The sequence below is a fragment of the Salvelinus fontinalis genome, chromosome 13 (genome assembly GCF_029448725.1).
Source record: "Salvelinus fontinalis isolate EN_2023a chromosome 13, ASM2944872v1, whole genome shotgun sequence".
NCBI classification, from domain to species: domain Eukaryota; kingdom Metazoa; phylum Chordata; class Actinopteri; order Salmoniformes; family Salmonidae; genus Salvelinus; species Salvelinus fontinalis.
The window spans coordinates 50,276,027-50,294,463 of NC_074677.1; the positions used below are offsets into that span (position 1 = coordinate 50,276,027).

The 18,437-nt window shown below is 40.7% G+C and overlaps 1 protein-coding gene across 1 annotated transcript in view; it reads left to right on the top strand.

Moving 5' to 3' along the window:
• Positions 1 to 18,437, top strand: part of LOC129868881 (transmembrane protein 164-like) — a 48,951-nt gene that overhangs the window by 17,315 nt on the left and 13,199 nt on the right. Inside the window, exons 2-3 of the mRNA XM_055943203.1 lie at positions 6,602 to 6,651; positions 9,118 to 9,184. Of these exons, the coding sequence (XP_055799178.1) occupies positions 6,602 to 6,651; positions 9,118 to 9,184 (117 nt within the window). The remainder of the gene's footprint in view (positions 1 to 6,601; positions 6,652 to 9,117; positions 9,185 to 18,437) is intronic.

Sequence of the window (18,437 nt, forward strand, 5' to 3'; positions counted from 1 at the left end):
TTGGAGAATGACCTAGCTTGTGATTTTTCCCAGCTAAACATTCCTCTGCATTGTGCAGTGCTCGTGGCTCAGGCGGCGAGTGGCGGCTGGCATAGCATCAGTTTTGCTATGTAGAGGGACTATTTGCGAAGCTAATAGAGTAGGGCCTAAAAACTAGAAAATGCCAATATCGGTCGTTCTCTAATTTAAATTACAAAAAAAGCTCAATGATGGAGCCTAAAAGAAAAGGTCATATGAATATTATATTACCAGTTTGCAAATATTTGTCATTGCACTTGTGTGAGCGTGCCTTCATATTAGGGTTTAATGGCAATTTACCGCCCAAAACTTCTCCCTTTTCCCGGGATAAATGACTGAACAGCATGGCTTGAAAGGGAACTGTTAAATTATATGCTATGTCTAAATGTGGCTTCACTATGACCTCTGCATGATGAATCATCATCGCTCAGTGTGGGGAAAGACGGCCCATCTCAGTATGGAGCGCAGTCCACAATGATGTAGACCTGTCATCTATCTCATGGAAACTTTTTTTCTTGTGACAGGTAGGCCTACATTTTCTGCAGCATTGTCTGTGCTACATTAATATAAAGACTGAATGCGTGTCTAATTTACCCATCTCCATCTGGCTTTGAGGTCACCTTATTTTTTAAATAGTGAATACAACACATTTTTTATTGCAGCTGCAGAGTTTTAAAACAGCCTATCACTCGAATAGTATTGCTTTAAATCTGTGCACTTGCAAATTCTGTCTTTCTCTCCACATCAACTCCATTCAAATTGCATCCAAAATAGATAATCAAGTTCTCTATGTATATACATGTGCATGTATATACACATACATGCATGCATGAAATGACTAGGAAATATAGTCAAGTTGTTGACCAGGTTGTAAATAATGTCCTTCAAACTTTGCTTTTGTCAAAGAATCCTCCATTTGCAGCAATTACAGCCTTGCAGAACTTTGGCATTCTAGTTATCAATTTGTTGAGGTAATCTGAAGAGATTTCACCCCATGCTTCCTGAAGCACCTCCCACAAGTTGGATTGGCTTGATGGGCACTTCTTACGTACCATACGGTCAAGCTGCTCCCACAACAGCTCAATAGGTTTGAGATCCGGTGACTGTGTTGGCCGCTCCGTTATAGACAGAATACCAGCTGACTGCTTCTTCCCTAAATAGTTCTTGCATAATTTGGAGCTGTGCTTCGGGTCATTGTCCTGTTGTGGGAGGAAATTGGCTCCAATTAAGCGCCGTCCACAGGGTATGGCATGGCGTTGCAAACTGGAATGATAGCCTTCCTTCTTCAGATCCCTTTTACCCTGTACAAGTCTTCCACTTTACCACCACTAAAGCACCCCCAGACCATCACATTCCCTCCACCATGCTTGACAGATGGCGTAAAGCACTCCTCCAGCATCTTTTTTTCTGCGTCTCACAAATGTTCTTTGTGATCCGAACACCTCAAACTTAGATTTGTCTGTCCATAACACTTTTTTTCCCAATCTTCCAATGTCTGTGTTCTTTTTCCCATCTTAATTCTTTATATTTATTGGCCAGTCTGAGATGGCTTTTTCTTTGCAACTGCCTAGAAGGCCTGCATCCCGGAGTCGCCTCTTCAATGTTTGACGTTGAGACTGGGGTTTTGCGGGTACTATTTAATGAAGCTGCCAGTTGAGGACTTGTGAGGCATCTGTTTCTCAAGCTAGACACTAATGTACTTGTCCTCTTGCTCAGTTGTGCACCGGGGCTTCCCACTCCTATTCTGGTTAGAGACAATTTGCACTGTTCTGTGAAGGGAGTAGTATACAACGTTGTACGAGATCTTCAGTTTCTTGGCAATTTCTCGCATGGAATAGCCTTCATTTCTCAAAACAAGAATAGACTGACGAGGTTCAGAAGAAAGATATTTGTTTCAGGCCATTTTGAGCCTGTAATCAAACCCACAAATGCTGATGCTCCAGATACTCAACTATTCTAAAGAAGGCCCGTTTTATTGCTTCTTTAATCAGAACAACAGTTTTCAGCTGTACTAACATATTTGCAAAAGGGTTTTCTAATGATCAATTAGCCTTTTTAAAATGATAAACTTGGATTAGCTAACACAACGTGCCATTGCAACACAGGAGTGATGGTTGCTGATAATGGGCCCTTGTACGCCTATGTAGATATTCCATAAAAAATCTGCCATTTCCAGCTGCAATAGTCATTTACAATATTAACAATGTCTACACTGTATTTCTGATCAATTTGATGTTATTTTAATGGACAAACAATTTTATTTTCTTTCAAAAACAGGAATTTCTAAGTGACCCCAACCTTTTGAACAGTAGTTTACGTCCTAGCCTACCTCTTTCAGGTAATACATTCAATGCAGTTTTAGTGTTATATTTAGCTAATTAATGATTGGTTATGCATAATAAGCTTTTAACTTAAAGCCTCTTTCTCTTGCTCAATATGCACGCGCCTTTGCGCCGCTGGCCTCTCTCCTTACAAACTGATCCTTAGCTCTTGGAGTCCCATGCCGGAAAAGCTAGACTAGAATAGCTTGCTGGACATTATTTTTTTGCATTACTTATAGACTATTCGAAGAGAGACTCAAGCTTTTGTTTGCCTGAATGTTAAATACAGCAGCCAATAAAACTCACATCTAGTTTGAAAGAAGAGCGAACGTGCGATGGTGGTAGGCTATAGCAGGTATTTATTCAGACCCGTAACCATTCAATCTTCGTGAAGAGAAGTGAAAGCCTTCTGCATCTAATTCTAGTTTTATATTATTCAACGATGTCATGAGAATGATCAAGACAAGGACAACTAAACGTATTTAATTTAACTGTTGAAAGCGAGGAAGGAATGAAGCAACAATAGAGGAGGTAGTCTAATAACATTAGGGGAAATATTAGGAAAGGTGTGTGTATATGCATCAGCCTACTAATTACACAAATAGGCCTTATTATATTTTTTGTTAGCCTATACTTGTAACATTGTGACTTGAATTTTTGATCAAAGCTCTAATCAAATCCAGACATAGGCCTATTTATATGCTTTTGAATGACACTTCTGTTTTTTTGCCTGAAATACCGGGTTATCTAGGGGAGAAATGATTTATTATCGGCTTGGAACATTTGTAAAATACCGGGAAAATATTAAACCCTACTTCATATTAGTGAGTGTTGTGCTAGACTGCTAGTAGTGTTTCTGTTTTTGTAATGCTCAGAGGACATTGTGTCATTCAGGCAGATGTGTCATTCTCATGGTTATCTTGTTCTGTCAAGGCCAGAGCTCGCCCCCTGAACCCTGTGCTCCCATGCTCCTCACTGCTCCACAGTCAGACAGGAAGAAGTTTTGTCCCTCAGGAAGGATAGGCCGCTTTACACACTCATCCTGCTCCAGCCACAGAGTTGCCTGCCCAGTGTCCACCTCTCTGCCACAGGAAGTGTTTGTCTGGTTGTGTTTTTGAAATGCTTCAGGGAGTGAAAAATATTTTAGAGGGCATCTACTTTGAGTTAGTAGCCTATGCAGTGAATTGCAGTTTAGAAGGGTTTAAGTGTTCACTTTATCTATCATTCTCACTCTGAGGTGAAGCAATTAAAATCAATTCTGCAGCCATTACACATGGGAGCTAGGGCTGGGCGATATGGCGGAAATATCATATCACAGTATTTTAAAACATTTTGACGGTATTTGTTGGTATTTTATGCCATGCGGGGCTGCATGATATGGGCCAGCAAACTAGGCCTTATTTTTAACAAAATTTTGCAATTGGGATTTGACTTGCGATTTAGAGCTCAACACTTGGTTGAACTGTTGGAATCATGTACATATAATGATTATTCTAATTCTATAGTTAGGATATAATAGTGGGCACTTTGAATAAGGTGATATTTGACATGACAATGCATGAAAATGGCAATAGTTTTTGTTGTGACAGGGTAGGAACCAAGGTGTTGTGTTTTTTAGGGGACCCTATCATCTTTGGCTACATTGAATGTCTTCTCTTAGCTACTTCATGTAGCTAATATATTCATGCTTCACGTATTCCTCTTTCATTTAGAAGATACTGTTGCACAAACAACCTACTGATTTATGTCTACATCATCACTGGTATTATTATTCAAAATAACGTTATAGAATGTAACGTAAAAACCAGAACCGGTTCGTGCATCAATATCAGTATATTGTAAAATACAGGATACCGCCCAGCCCTAGTGGGAGGCGGTGGATAGATGCTGTTTTTCTTGTGGTTGTCTCAGCCTACTTACAACACATTAGAATGGAGCAGAGTGGAAGGAGGTGCTGATGTCATCCCATTACTTAACATTCCAAATCAGGTCCTGTTCAACTTGTGTCTCATGTCACGTGGGATCGTATTCCTGCTGACAAACTGGCTGGGAGAGATCCTCCTGCTCCTCCTCCTCCTCAGCCCACAGGCTGTTATTAGCCTGCTCCTACTCTGGCTCTGTCAGCAAATGTGTTTAAGGACAGATGGTCCTCATCTGCCCACTTCGTTTCACTGGAGGAAAATAAAACAAAACTAGGGTTACAATATGCAGGGTCTTTCCTCTCCATGTAGGACTAGTTCACTAGTGGCAGCCTGGCCTTCAATAGGCTCCTCGTCTTCCTCAGTCAACCTGCGATCAACAGATTGAGACAGGACAGTACTGCAGATCTCAGACAGAGGTCGTATAAGTCAGTTCTACGTGTAATTCTATAGTCTCGGGTTACAGGTTAAATGACTCATGTTTGAATGGGTGCAAAAACAATCTTAATGCCGAGTTACTGTGACGTAAATGGTTGAAGTATCTTTTGCTTGGAAGTCTGTGTTCATGTTTTTTTGACTATAAGTCACGTAAGAACTTCCCTGACTTATTTGATATTGTAATGATTAGAGTTGGACAAAAAGCATCTCATGAAGGAAGCCAGTACACACACTACATGACCAAAAGTATGTAGACACCTGCTCGTCAAACATCTAATTTCAAAAGCATGGGTGTTAATATGGAATTGGTACCCCCTTTGCTGCGATAACAGCCTGCACTCTTCTGGGAAGGCTTTCCTTTAGATGTTGGAACATTGCTGCGGGGACTCGCTTCCTGGCTCGCAGTTGGCGTTCCAATTCATCCCAAAGGTGTTCAATAGGGTTGAGCTCAGGGCTCTGTGCAGGCCAGTCATTTTCTTTCATACTGATCTCAACAAACTATTTCTGTATGGACCTCGCTTTGTGCATGGGGGCAGTTGGAAGCACAGAATCGTCTAGAATGTAATTTTATGCTGTTGTGTTAAGGGGTCCAGCCCGAACCATGAAAAACAGCCCCAGACAATTATTCCTCCTCCACCAAACATTACAGTTGGCACTATGTATGAGGCAGGTAGCATTCTCCTGGCATCCGCCAAACCCAGATTCATCCGTCGGACTGCCAGATGGTGAAGCGTGATTTATGACAATGGCGGCGAGCTTCACACCACTCCAGCCGACGCTTCACATTGCACATGGTGGTCTTAAGCTTGTGTGCGGCTGCTCGTCCATGGAAACCCATTTTATTAAGCTTCGGATGAACAGTTATTGTGCTGACGTTGTTTCCAGAGGCAGTTTGGAACTCTGTAGTGAGTATTGCAACTTAGGACAGATGAGTTTTACGTGCTGCGTGCTTCAGCGGTCCTGCTCTGTGCGCTTGTGTGGTCAACCACTTCACGGCTAAGCCGTGGTTACTCCTAGACATTTCCACTTCACAATAACAGCCCTTACAGTTGATTGGGGAAGCTCTAGCAGGACAGAAATTTGACAAACTGACTTGTTGGAAAAGTAGCATCATATGACAGTGCCATGTTAAAAGTCATTGAGCTCTTCAGTAAGGCCATTCTACTACCAATGTTTGTCTATGGAGATTACATGTCTGTGTGCTCAATTTTATACACCTGTCACAAACGGATGAGGCTGTCCAAACCTTAGACTGGTATATATATAGTACCAGTCTAAGGTTTGGACACCTACTCATTCCAGGGTTTTTCTCTCTTTTTTTTATATATATACTATTTTCTACATTGTAGAATAATATTGAAGACATCAAAACTATGATATTACACATATGAAATCATGCAGTAACCAAAAAAGTGTTAAACAAATCAAAATGTTTTTTATATTTGAGATTCTTCAAAGTAGCCACCCTTTGCCTTCTTGACAGCTTTGCACACTCTTGGCATTCTCTCATCCAGCACTTCATGAGGTAGTCACCTGGAATGCATCTCAATTAACAGGTGTGCCTTGTTAAACATTAATTTGTGGAAATTCTTTCCTTAATGCGTTTGAGCCAATCAGTTGTTGTGACAAGGTAGGGGTGGTATACTGAAGATAGCCCTATTTGGTAAAAGACCAAGTACATATTATGGCAAGAACAGCTCAGATTATATATATATATATTTTTTTCTTCCCCCTGTAGATGTTGGGTGTCACTGAAGTCATTCTATGACCATTTTGGAAGCAGCTTTTATAACTCATGTAACATAACAGCATATCCAGTATGCTCTACAGCAACATGTAGATGACAAGGTTTGGAGTTTTTAACACCAGATCAGTAAAACATTGACGAGCGTTATTTTTTCACAGATCTTCCTGCTGGCCTGTCCGCCATGTAAAACAGCCATGGTCATCTTTAGGTGAGTACCTCCATTCTACACACTCCCACTGTCATGAAATCTCAACCCCACCTTAACTAGTCTTACAGACTAACGTTTACTATGTTACTTCTAATCTGAGACACCTACATTAGTATGTTATGCTTGGTATGGTTACGTAAGAGTGAAGATTACTTCAGTACGGGTGTGTGTATAACGTGAATGTCTAGCAACCCAAAGGTTGCGTGTTCGAATCTCATCACGGACAATTTTAGCTAATTAGCAACTTTTCAACTACTTTCTATTTTGCAACTACTCAGTACTTTTTAGCTACTTTGCAACTACGTAGCATGTGTGGTGGAAATTCTAACCAAAAGGGGAGAGATTGTAGATTGTTCAAACAGCAACTTTATTATAAGATTTGCAAAAATGTTGCAATTCATCAATCACTCAAATAGTTTGGAGGCCAACGGACAGAGCTGTCTCTCTCCTTTTTATAGAAAGTACATCCTCTTATCTGTGACAGTTAGCAGATGTGCAGAAACGGGGCCGGGGAACGGAGTTGTAGAAAGTAATTTAGATAGCTGATATCGCCACCATTCTCTGTTCCTCCCTGCAATTCCCACATACTGTAGCTAAATTCCTGCCAATTGTAAACACAGGTCGTCACATATTGCGGTGGCACCCAAACGACTCATAAATCTGTACGCTCAGATTTTTTACTACGTCACACAAGACAAGTTTGTGTCAGTAAAACATACTAGCATATAACAAAGGACAATTATTTAGGTAACAGCATAGTATGTAATTAATTAATTTTCATGTCAGCTAACTCTTCCCTGAACCCAAAAACCTAACCCCTAGCCTAGCTAACATAGAGGGGGAAGCCAAAACACTGTAACATGAGATTCCTATGATGGCAGCTTTTTTTTTCAACATGAGCTTCAATAATGAGAGTCCACTTATGTTCTGTGCAAAATAAAACACTTATTTGCAACATTACACACCTCAGCTATGATTATCAAATATCCTGAGAAGGAACCTCAGCCTGACGTCCAGATGATGAAACTACATTTGCATGGCACTGGTTTCAAATGTCATGCTCTGTTAGGGTCTTATAGCAGGGGGAGGAAACCCACAGTGGGGATCACTGCAGGACACCTGGGCCCTGTTCTGGCCTCTACTCTCATTAGGAAGACTGGGGCTGGAGCTCAGCCATGGTGACCTCCACAACCCTCCCTGTTTCAATCAGGGCCCTGCTTTGTCCTTCTGCCACGCAGTCAGAAGATAATTGAAATGTAGCTGAACGAGTCTGCATAGAACAAAAGATGATCATGAACTATAGGAAAAGGAGGGCTGAACATGGCCCCCATTCACATCGACGGGGCTGTAGTGGAGCGTGTTGAGAGTTTTCAAGTTCCTTGGTGATCACATCACCAACGAACTATCCATGGTCCAAACACATCAAGAAGGTCGTGAAGAGGGCACGACAATGCCTTTTCCCCCTCAGGAGACTGAAAAGATTTGGCATGGGTCTCCAGATCCTCAAAGTTATACAGCTGCACCATCGAGCATCCTGACTGGTTGCATCACCGCCTGGAATGGGAACTGCTCGGCATCTGACCGTAAGGCGCTACAGAGAGTAGGGAGTATTGCTTAGTACATCACTGGGGCCAAGCTTCCTGACATTCAGGACATATATACTAGGCAGTGTCAAAGGAAGGCCCAAAAAATTGTACGACTCCAGTTACACAAGTTATTGTTATTTTATTGTGTTCGTTTTTTATTTTTTACTTAAGTTTATTTCGTTAATATTTTCTACTTTCTTAAAATTGCGTTGTTGGCTAGGGGCTTGTAAGTAAGCATTTCACGGTAAGGTCTAAACCTGTGGTATTCGGCGCATGTGACAAATCGCAGTTGTAAATGAGAACTTGTTCTCCACTGGCCTACAGGGTTAAATAAAGGTGAAGAAAAATAAATAAATACAATTTGATTTGGCATGTAGGCTAATTACAGTTCCATGAGGAAAGGGAATGTGATGTAACACAATCTTCAGGAATATGGCATGTCACATATGTCGTGCTGAAGATGGTCAGCAATCAAATGCAAGGTCATTGCATTAAACCGCCAGTCCGGTGTTAAACCGGTGTAGCACATGTTTCTATTAGCACTGTGACGCTGACAAGTGCAGATGGTATGGTATGGCTGCAAGCCATATGCATCAATCTTCATCAAACTTAAGCAAACTTGGAGTGGAGTTTTTCAAACCATCTTTTGGTATTTGTTTCTTTAGTCCATTGTTGATTTAGTCCCAACATGTTTTGGATGTCAGCAATTAGGTTTTCTAAATAGCTAACTTTAAAAATACAGAAATACAGCCAGTATAATGTATTTAGCATCATATGATGCTGCTTTTTGCATCAGACCAGCTGTATTTTAAATGTTATGTATCTTAGACTTTTGCTGACATGCAAAACATTTTCTGATGTGTGCTCTTTCTGTCAACAGGCTTCAGGTCCATATGCTGAACGGTGCTTTACTGGCCCTCGTCTTCCCTGTGGTCAACACTAGACTGGTAAGTAACCATCATCTAGCATCAGTTAACCTTTCATTGCTATCATCCCGGATCCGGGAGCATCCTCATCAAAAAAGCTAACTAGCATAGCCTAGCCTAACGCGACAGGGATATCATATAATATAATTTTCATGAAATCACAAGTCCAATACAGCAAATGAAAGATAAACATCTTGTGAATCCAGCCATCATTTCCGATTTTTAGAATGTTTTACAGCAAACGCTTTCTATTAGCTAACCACAATAGCAAAAGACTCAACTGCATATTTTCACAATTTTTCTACCGCATAGGTAGCTATCACAAAACCGACCAAATAGAGATATAATTAGTCACTAACCAAGAAACAACTTCATCAGATGACAGTCTTAACATGTTATACAATAAATTTATGTTTTGTTCGAAAATGTGCATATTTGAGGTATAAATCATAGTTTTACATTGCAGCTACCATCAAAAATATCACCAAAGCAGCCAGAATAATTAGAGATTAACGTGAAATACCTAAATACTCATCATAAAACATTTATGAAAAATACATGGTGTACAGCAAATGAAAGATAAACATCTTGTGAATCTAGCCAATATTTCCGATTTTTAAGTGTACAGCGAAAACACAATATAGCATTATATTAGCTTACCACAATAGCCAAACACACAAATGCATTTATTAGCAGCAAAAGGTAGCGATCGCAAAAACCAGCAAAATATATAAAATTAATCACTAACCTTGACCAACTTCATCAGATGACAGTCTTATAACATCAGGTTATACAATACACTTATGGATTGATCGAAAATGTGTATATTTAGAGCTGCAAACCGTGGTTATACATTGTGAATATGTAGCTTCGATTCACCAAATTGTCCGGAGCTATTTTGGACACTCACCTAATCTGACCAAAGAACTCATCATAAACTTTACTAAAAAATACATGTTGGACAGCAAATGAAAGATACACTAGTTCTTAATGCAACCGCGGTGTTAGATTTTAAAAAAAATAACTTTACCATAACAAACAGCTTACGTTATAGCGAGACAGCGCCCGCAAAAACGCGAATAATAGGACTAAACATTTTCCACAGAAATACGAAATAACATCATAAATTGTTCTTACTTTTGCTGAGCTTCCATCAGAATCTTGTACAAGGAGTCCTTTGTCCAGAATAAATTGTTGTTTGCATTTAGAATGTCCTTCTCTCCTGTCGAATTCGCTCCACAAGGCTAGCCAATGTTGATGACGTTCCCAATTTCTCTCGACGCAGAGAACGGAAAACTCAAAGTCCCATTTTAAACGTTGAATAAACTGATGAAACTCGGTTGAAAACCTACTTTATGATGTTTTTCTAATATGTATCAAATAAAAACAAAGCCGGAGATATTAGCCGTGTATACCGAACGCTTATCATAAGACAATAGGGAGGTGCTTCCCGCGCCTAGGTAGAGAAAGGAAATTCTGGACACGTCATTCCAAGAACTCTTGTTCGACCTCAGATCAAGCTAGACACCCCATTCCACCTTCCACTGCCTGTTGACATCTAGTGGAAGGCGTATGCAGTGCATGCATACCCATAAATATAAGGCAATTCAAGGCAGGCCCTGGAACAGAGCATCGTTTTCAGATTTTTCACTTCCTATCTGGAAGTTTGCTGCAAAATAAGTTCTGTTTTACTCATAGATATAATTCAAACAGTTTTAGAAACTTGAGTGTTTTCTATCCAATAGTAATAATAATATGCATATTGTACGATCTAGAATAGAGTACGAGGCAGTTTTAATTTGGGAACGATTTTTTCCAAAGTGGAAACAACGTCTCCATATTGACAAGAAGTTAAAATCACTGTAATAGTGTGCTTTGCAGTCACTCAGTTAGACTGTCACTCCTTCATAGTTTCAAAGATTTCATGATGCATATCACACTGAACAAAATATAGAATTGCAGGAATGTCCACCAAAGCCGTTGGAAGATTATTTCATTTCTCTACCATAAGCTGCCTCCAACATCGTTTTAAAGAATTTAGCAGTACGTCCAACCGGCCTCACAACCGCAGACCCACGTGTATGTTGTATGGGCGAGCGGTTTGCTGATGTCAGAGTTGTGCCGCTGGGGCAGTGGTAGAAAAAGTACACAATTGTCATACTTGAGTAAAAGTAAAGATACCTTAATAGAAAATGACTCAATTAAAAGTGAGTCACCTAGTAAAAGACTACTTGAGTAAAAGTATTTGGTTTTAAATATACTTAAATATCAAAAGTAAATGTAATTGCTAAAATATACTTACGTATCAAAAGATAAAGTTAAAGTATAAATCATTTCAAGTTCCTTATATTCAGCAAAGCAGGCGGCACCTTTTTATTTTTTTACGGATAGTTAGGGGCACGCTCCAATGGATGACTACTCGCTGTATGCGAACAAGTGATATGCGTTTGGAGCAACACTGTCTGTATCCAAGGCTCAAACCCAATCGTTCACACAACAGAATGCAGCACATGACTGAAAAGAGAAAAGACAACCAATTTGCTAGTTACAGCATCAGCGCGCGCTCTGGAAAGACAGTGGAGAGTGGAAAGGCAGTTTGCCAATTAACTTAAACAGAATGTCACCTGAACGAAGAGGTAGGTGAGAAGCCTGACAACGTAGACTGGGGTGAGAAGGTGATGAAGCGTACTTCATGAACTGTAACCGAAAAAACAACTGGCATTTGGAAAGTTTGAAGTGAGGGAGAAAGTGTGGTGGAACAAGGATTGTTAGCATGGTTCAGTATCTTGCTAGCTGGATCGAATTATCCGTTAGCTAGCCAGAGAAATGTTGAGCAACATTAGCCAACTTAACTGATCAAATAATTGAGTTTATAGTGTGAAAATTAGTTGGCTAATAAAGTCAGACAGCTAAAGTTAGCTAGTTAATGTTACATCAGATGAGTTAACATTTAGTAACTTAACCAATCCTCTATAGTATTAACTGGTAATGTTATACGACTCCTTGACGTTCCTTAAGTTATAACACATTAGTTGCTTACTGGACCCTGGCAATCTGTGTGAAATGTTAACGAACTAACTACTATCTGTGAACTAATGTTTTCCCTCTACAGTATGTGGTTAATTTTCGGAATGAGAGAATTAGGTGAAAGTGAGGCGTTGCTTGTTAAAACAAGTGGATTCAGGGATCAAGTGTAGCTGGAGCTGGGCCTGGCTTAAGCTGGATGCCACTATAGGGGTGGAAGGAACACCACACACTTGCCCTCTTTCTCACTTCTTCAATACAGTGTATAAAAAGGGGTATGCCAGGTGTAGTCTCTGCCTGAAAGAGCTCAATTATGCCAGCAAAGGGTATCATGCTCTGCTGACACATTGTAGAGTAAAACAGATGTCCACAGGAAGAACGTGTACAATGTAATAATGTGTAGCCCAAATATAGTGTTCTTGTTGTCTTGAACTTGACAGTAACACTTGTGAGTGAGGGGGGATTATTTAATGTTTTACTCAGTGAACGTTATTTTGCACACATGTAGCCTTGTGCACTTGATCGACGTCTATTATAGTGGCCACTATAATAGAGCAAAAATGGAATGCCTGTTTGTTTCATTCTATTTCTACTTTAAGATGTTTTTTCCCCAGGTGCAATATTTAGATGTGTGTGGTCACAAGCGTTCTATTATAAAGGCTGTCTTGGCTAACTGCAATATTAGTGTGTTGTTCTTTCTCAAGACTTTAGTGTCATTTGCAGTAAAGTCTAGAAAACAATTAACATTTGATTGCTTTCTTTATGTTTTATAGCTGTGAATTAGGTTCACATTAATCACTTATTTTACACACAGAGACTGATCATATTCTTTAGTTTAATTAGTTAAAACCTGCATTTCCCCCTAGAAGGGATTATTTTGCATGTTTCAATGCAAAAAAAAAAGTGTCACCTTTTTGGTTCCTCACCAGTTTACTACTTTCAAGTATTTTTTACTTAAGTACTTTACACGACTGCGGTGGGGTTATGGTATGGGCAGGCATAAGCTACTGACAACGAACACAATTGCATTTTATCGATGGCAATTTGAATGCACAGAGGTACCATGACGAGATCTGTGACCAACAGATGCATATCTGTATTCCCATTCATGTGAAATCCATAGATAAGGGCCTAATTCATTTATTTAAATTGACTGATTTCCTTTTATGAACTGTAACTCAGTAAAATCTTTGAAATGTTGCGTTTCTTTTTGTACTGTGTGCGTGCATGCATACATACACAGAAAAACACATCTTGCATTGCTTATGGTTAAAGCGCCATATTTATTTGAAAGAAGCATTTTAAGATCAAAGAATATGCTGGATCTTCTTGACTTGTGGGATAGGAATTTAACAACGGTCCTTTTGTCCAGAGGACAACCAAAAGTAACTGTCTAGTTGACAATTGCAGACCCTGTAAAGCATCTCAGCAAATATCAACTTGTCTCAACCCAATGTAACCCTGGTGACGTAGAAGATCATTTTTATGAGCCTTCCAGACTATGTGATTGAATGTGACAAAGTGAAAGCAGAGCCCTACAGTATCTGTACTTGGCTACTGCTGACTGAATAGCTGTTAAACTGCCTCAACCCCCACTTCCTCTTCGCTCTGTCCTCAGGCTTTTCTCATTGCTGCATTTCACTTTCCCTTCACTGCTCTGGAATTGTCTCTCTTGCTACTACTCACACATCAGCAATGGAAACCAAGCCCAGATTTTATTAGGCCTGTTCTAGTTCCCTTAATAGACCTATTTTGTTACATTTATCCATTGGCGACTCAAAAGGGCTTTGGTTTCTCTTGCACAAGACTAAATTCAATGGTGTTGGCTGCCCCAGCCCCCGAACAGGCTCTAACAACACAGTATGCAAGGATTATTTAGTCTTCCTCAAGAATTCTGCCTTTTCTGTATTATTATCATTTGTTTTTAGTGGTGTTGTGATCAGTTCCTGTAGGTTTGAGGATTTGAACTTGTACATGATGCTATTGATTTAGAATACCATCAGGTCAGATGGTTATGAAGGTGTCTCAGATTCATTACTCGGTCGCTTGGTTCCTGTCCAATTTTGGTGAGTGTCACGAACCGGCTCGAAGTTCGTAACAAAAAGGGAGACAACGTGGAGATAAGGAATAACATAATATATTTATTAACTGAAGTAAACTAAATACAATTAACAATGGCGTGTGTAATCAGTAGTGTAAGTGAGTGGTTGCGTGCATAAATGTGATAATGAGGGGTGTTGAAAGGTGCCAAAGCAAACAAACCAAACTGCCACAAAAATTACACAACCAAACTCTAACAGTGTCTGCATGGAGAGAGTCTCCTCAATGAATGGGGAAGTGGTGTATTTATCCAGAGGGACACACCCAAGCCCAGGTGTGTCCAATTTCGCTGACAACCCTCCCGGCTCCGCCCACCAACATCCTATTAAGGAAAACGAGCAAAGAGACAGCAGACAGAGTGGGAGTGTCCTCACAGTGAGGTACACACTGGGTGTTTCTCAAAATACATACTACCGTGCAAAACGGAGCACGGAGGGCTCTTCTCAAATGCGTACTCCATTTGTACATATATGTTGAAGCATGCATTGCTTCAACGGAAAGTGTGCAGAGAAATACAGTACCAGTCAAAAGTTTGGACACCTACTCATTCCAGGGTTTTTCTTTATTTTGACTATTTTCTACATTGTAGAATAATAGTGAAGACATCAAAACTATGAAATAACACATATGGAATCATGTAGTAGCCAAAACAGTGTTAAACAAATCACAATATATTTTATATTTGAGGTTCTTCAAAGTAGCCACCCTTTGCTTTGACAGCTTTCCACACTTGGCATTCTCTCAACCAGCTTAATGAGGTAGTCACCTGGAATGCATTTCAATTAACAGGTCTGTCTTGTTAAATGTAAATTTGTTGAATTTCTTTCCTTAGCAGCTCAAATAAGCAAAGGCCAACGACAGTCCATTATTACTTTAGGACCTGGTCAGTCAATCCAGAATATTTCAAGAACTTTGAAAGTTTCAAGTGCAGTCGCAAAAACCATCAAGTGCGATGATGAAACTGGATCTCATGAGGACAGACACCGGAATGGAAGACTCAGAGTTACCTCTGCTGCAGAGGATAAGTTCATTAGAGTTAACCGCACCTCAGACTGCAGTCCAAATAAATGCTTCACAGAGTTCAAATAACAGACACATCTCAACATCAACTGTTCAGAGGAGATTGCGTGAATCAGGCGTTCATGGTTGAATTGCTGCAAAGAAACCACTACTAAAGAACACCAATAAGAAGAGACTTGCTTGGGCCAAGGAACACAAGCAATGGACATTAGACAGGTGGAAATATGTCCTTTTGGTCTGATGAATCCAAATGTGTGATTTTTCGTTCAAACCGCCGTGTCTTTGTGAGACGCAGAGTAGGTGAACGGATGATATCCGCAAGTGCGGTTCCCACCACGAAGCTTGGAGGAGGACGTGTGGGGGTGCTTTGCTGGTGACACTGTCAGTGATTTATTTAGAATTCAAGGCACACTTAACCAGCATGGCTACCATTGCATTCTGCAGCGATACGCCATCCCATCTGGTTTGTGCTTAGTCCCACTATCATTTGTTTTTCAACAGGACAATGACCCAACACACCTCCAGGCTGTGTAAGGGCTATTTGACCAAGAAGGAGAGTGACGGAGTGCTGCATCATATGACCTGGGCTCCACAATCACCCGACCTCAACCCAATTGAGATGGATGAGTTGGACCGCAGAGGGAAGGAAAAGAAGCCAACTAGCGCTCAGCTTGTGGGAACTCCTTCAAGACTGTTGGGAAAGCATTCCAGGTGAAGCTGGTTGAGAGAATGCCAAAAGTGTGCAAAGCTGTCATCAAGGCAAAGGCTAGCTGATCATTCGGAAATAACTTTTGCTTTGTGTATACCTTGGTTTGTCTCTTGCCATTGTCCTGGCTGGAAGAAGGTACAGTGAATGGGAGGTGCAGCGTGAGGTAATACGGTAGGAGGAGTGGGCATGCTTCTCAAATTTAAAGTTTGATGCGTTCTCCACACTCTCATCCTCACAAGAACGTCCTCGGAGAATGCACTCGGCGCTAGAGTGTGGAGCACTGTAGTATGCATATTGAGAATCACCCATGGTCTCTCTCTCCTCCCCATGGACTATATGGGGCATGGTCTCACTCACACATATCTAGACGTTCTGGGGTTTGTTTTAGTGTCATCAGTCATCGTGTCCATAAGGATTTACAGTGCCTTCAGAAAGTATTCAGATGTCTTTACTTTTGCCACATTTTGTGACATTATTACTATTCTAAAATGGATGAAATTAATGAGAGGAAAAAACGATTCCGACCCTTTACTCAGTGCTTTGTTGAAGCACCTTTGGCAGCGATTACAGCCTTGAGTCTTCTTGGGTAGGACACTACAAGCTTGGCACATCTGTATTTGGGGAGTTTCTCCCATTCTTCTCTGCAGATTCACTGTCAGGTTGGATGGGGAGTGTCGCTGAACATCTATTTTCAGGTCTCTCCAGAGATGTTTGATCGGGTTCAAGTCCGGGCTCTGGTTGGGCCACTCAAGAACATTCAGAGACTTGTCCCAAAGCTACTTGTGCGTTGTCTTGGTCTTCACCGTCTTGGCTGTGAGCTTAGGGTTGTTGTCCTTTTGGAAGGTAAACCTTCGCCCCAGTCTGAGGTCCTGAGCGCTCTGGAGCAGATCATCAAGGATCTCTCTGTACTTTGCTCCGTTCATCTTTCCCTCGATCCTGACTAGTTTCTCAGTCCCTGTCGCTGAAAAACATCCCCACAGCATGATGCTGCCACCACCATGCTTCACCATAGGGATGGTGCCAGGTTTCCTGCAGACCTGACGCTTGGCATTCAGGACAAAGAGTTCAATCTTGGTTTCATCAGACCAGAGAATCTTGTTTCTCATGGTCTGAGTGTCCTTTAGATGCCTTTTGACAAAGTCCAAGCGGCCTGTCATGTGCCTTTTACTGAGGAGTGGCTTCCATCTGGCCACTCTACCATAAAGGCCAGATTTGGAGGAGTGCTGCAGAGGTGGTTGTCCATCTGGAAGGTTCTCCCATCTCCACAGAGGAGCTCTGGAGCTCTATCAGGTTCCATTGGGTTCTTGGTCACCTCCCTGACCAAGGCTCTTCTTCCTAGGATTGCTCAGTTTGGCTGGGTAGCCAGCTGTAGGGAGAGTCTTGGTGGTTCCAAACCGCTTCCATTTCAATAATGATGGCCACTGTGTTCTTGAGGACCTTAATTGCTGCAGGAATGTTTTTGTACCCTTCCTCACATTTATTGAAAATGAAGCACAATCTAAAGTATTCACACCCAGTGGTGGAAAAAGTACCCAATTTTCATACTTGAGTAAAAGTAAAGATACCTTAATAGAAAATGACTCAGTACAAGTCACCCAGTGAAATACTACTTGAGTAAAAGTATTTGGGTTTAAAATATACTTAAGTATCAAAAGTAAATGTAATCGCCAAAATATAGTTAATTAAGTATTAAAAGTACAAGTATAAATCAATCATCAAATTCCTTATATTAAGCAAAGCAGACGGCACCATTTTCTAGGTTTGTTTCTATTTACAGATAGCCAGGGGCACACTCCAACATTCTGACATTATTTACAAATGAAGCATGTGTTTAGTGAGTCTGCCAGATCAGAGGCAGTAGAGATGACCAGGGATGTTCTCCTTATAAGTGTGTGAATTAGACCACATTTTCCTGTCCTGCTAAGCATTCAAAATGTAGCGAGTACTTTTGGGTGTCAGGGAAAATGTCTGGGGTGAAAAGTACATTTTCTTTAGGAATGTAGTGAAGTAAAATTTGTCAAATTGTAAAGTACAGATACCCCCCAAAAAAACTACTTAAGTACTTTACACCACTGTTCACACTCCTGAGTCAATACATGTTAGAATTAGAATCACCTTGGCAATGATTATTATTATTATTTGACCCTGCTGGTCATCTATGAACATTTGAACATCTTGGCCATGTTCTGTTATAATTTCCACCCGGCACAGCCAGAAGAGGACTGGCCACCCTTCATATGGTTGTTCCTCTCTTGTTTTTTTCCTAGGTTCCAGCCTTTCTAGGGAGTTTTTCCTAGCCACTGTGCTTCTACGCATGCATTGCTTGCTGTTTGGGGTTTTAGACTGGGTTTCTGTACAGCACTTTGAGATATCAGCTGATGTAAGAAAGGCTTTATAAATAAATTTGATTACAGCATTGAG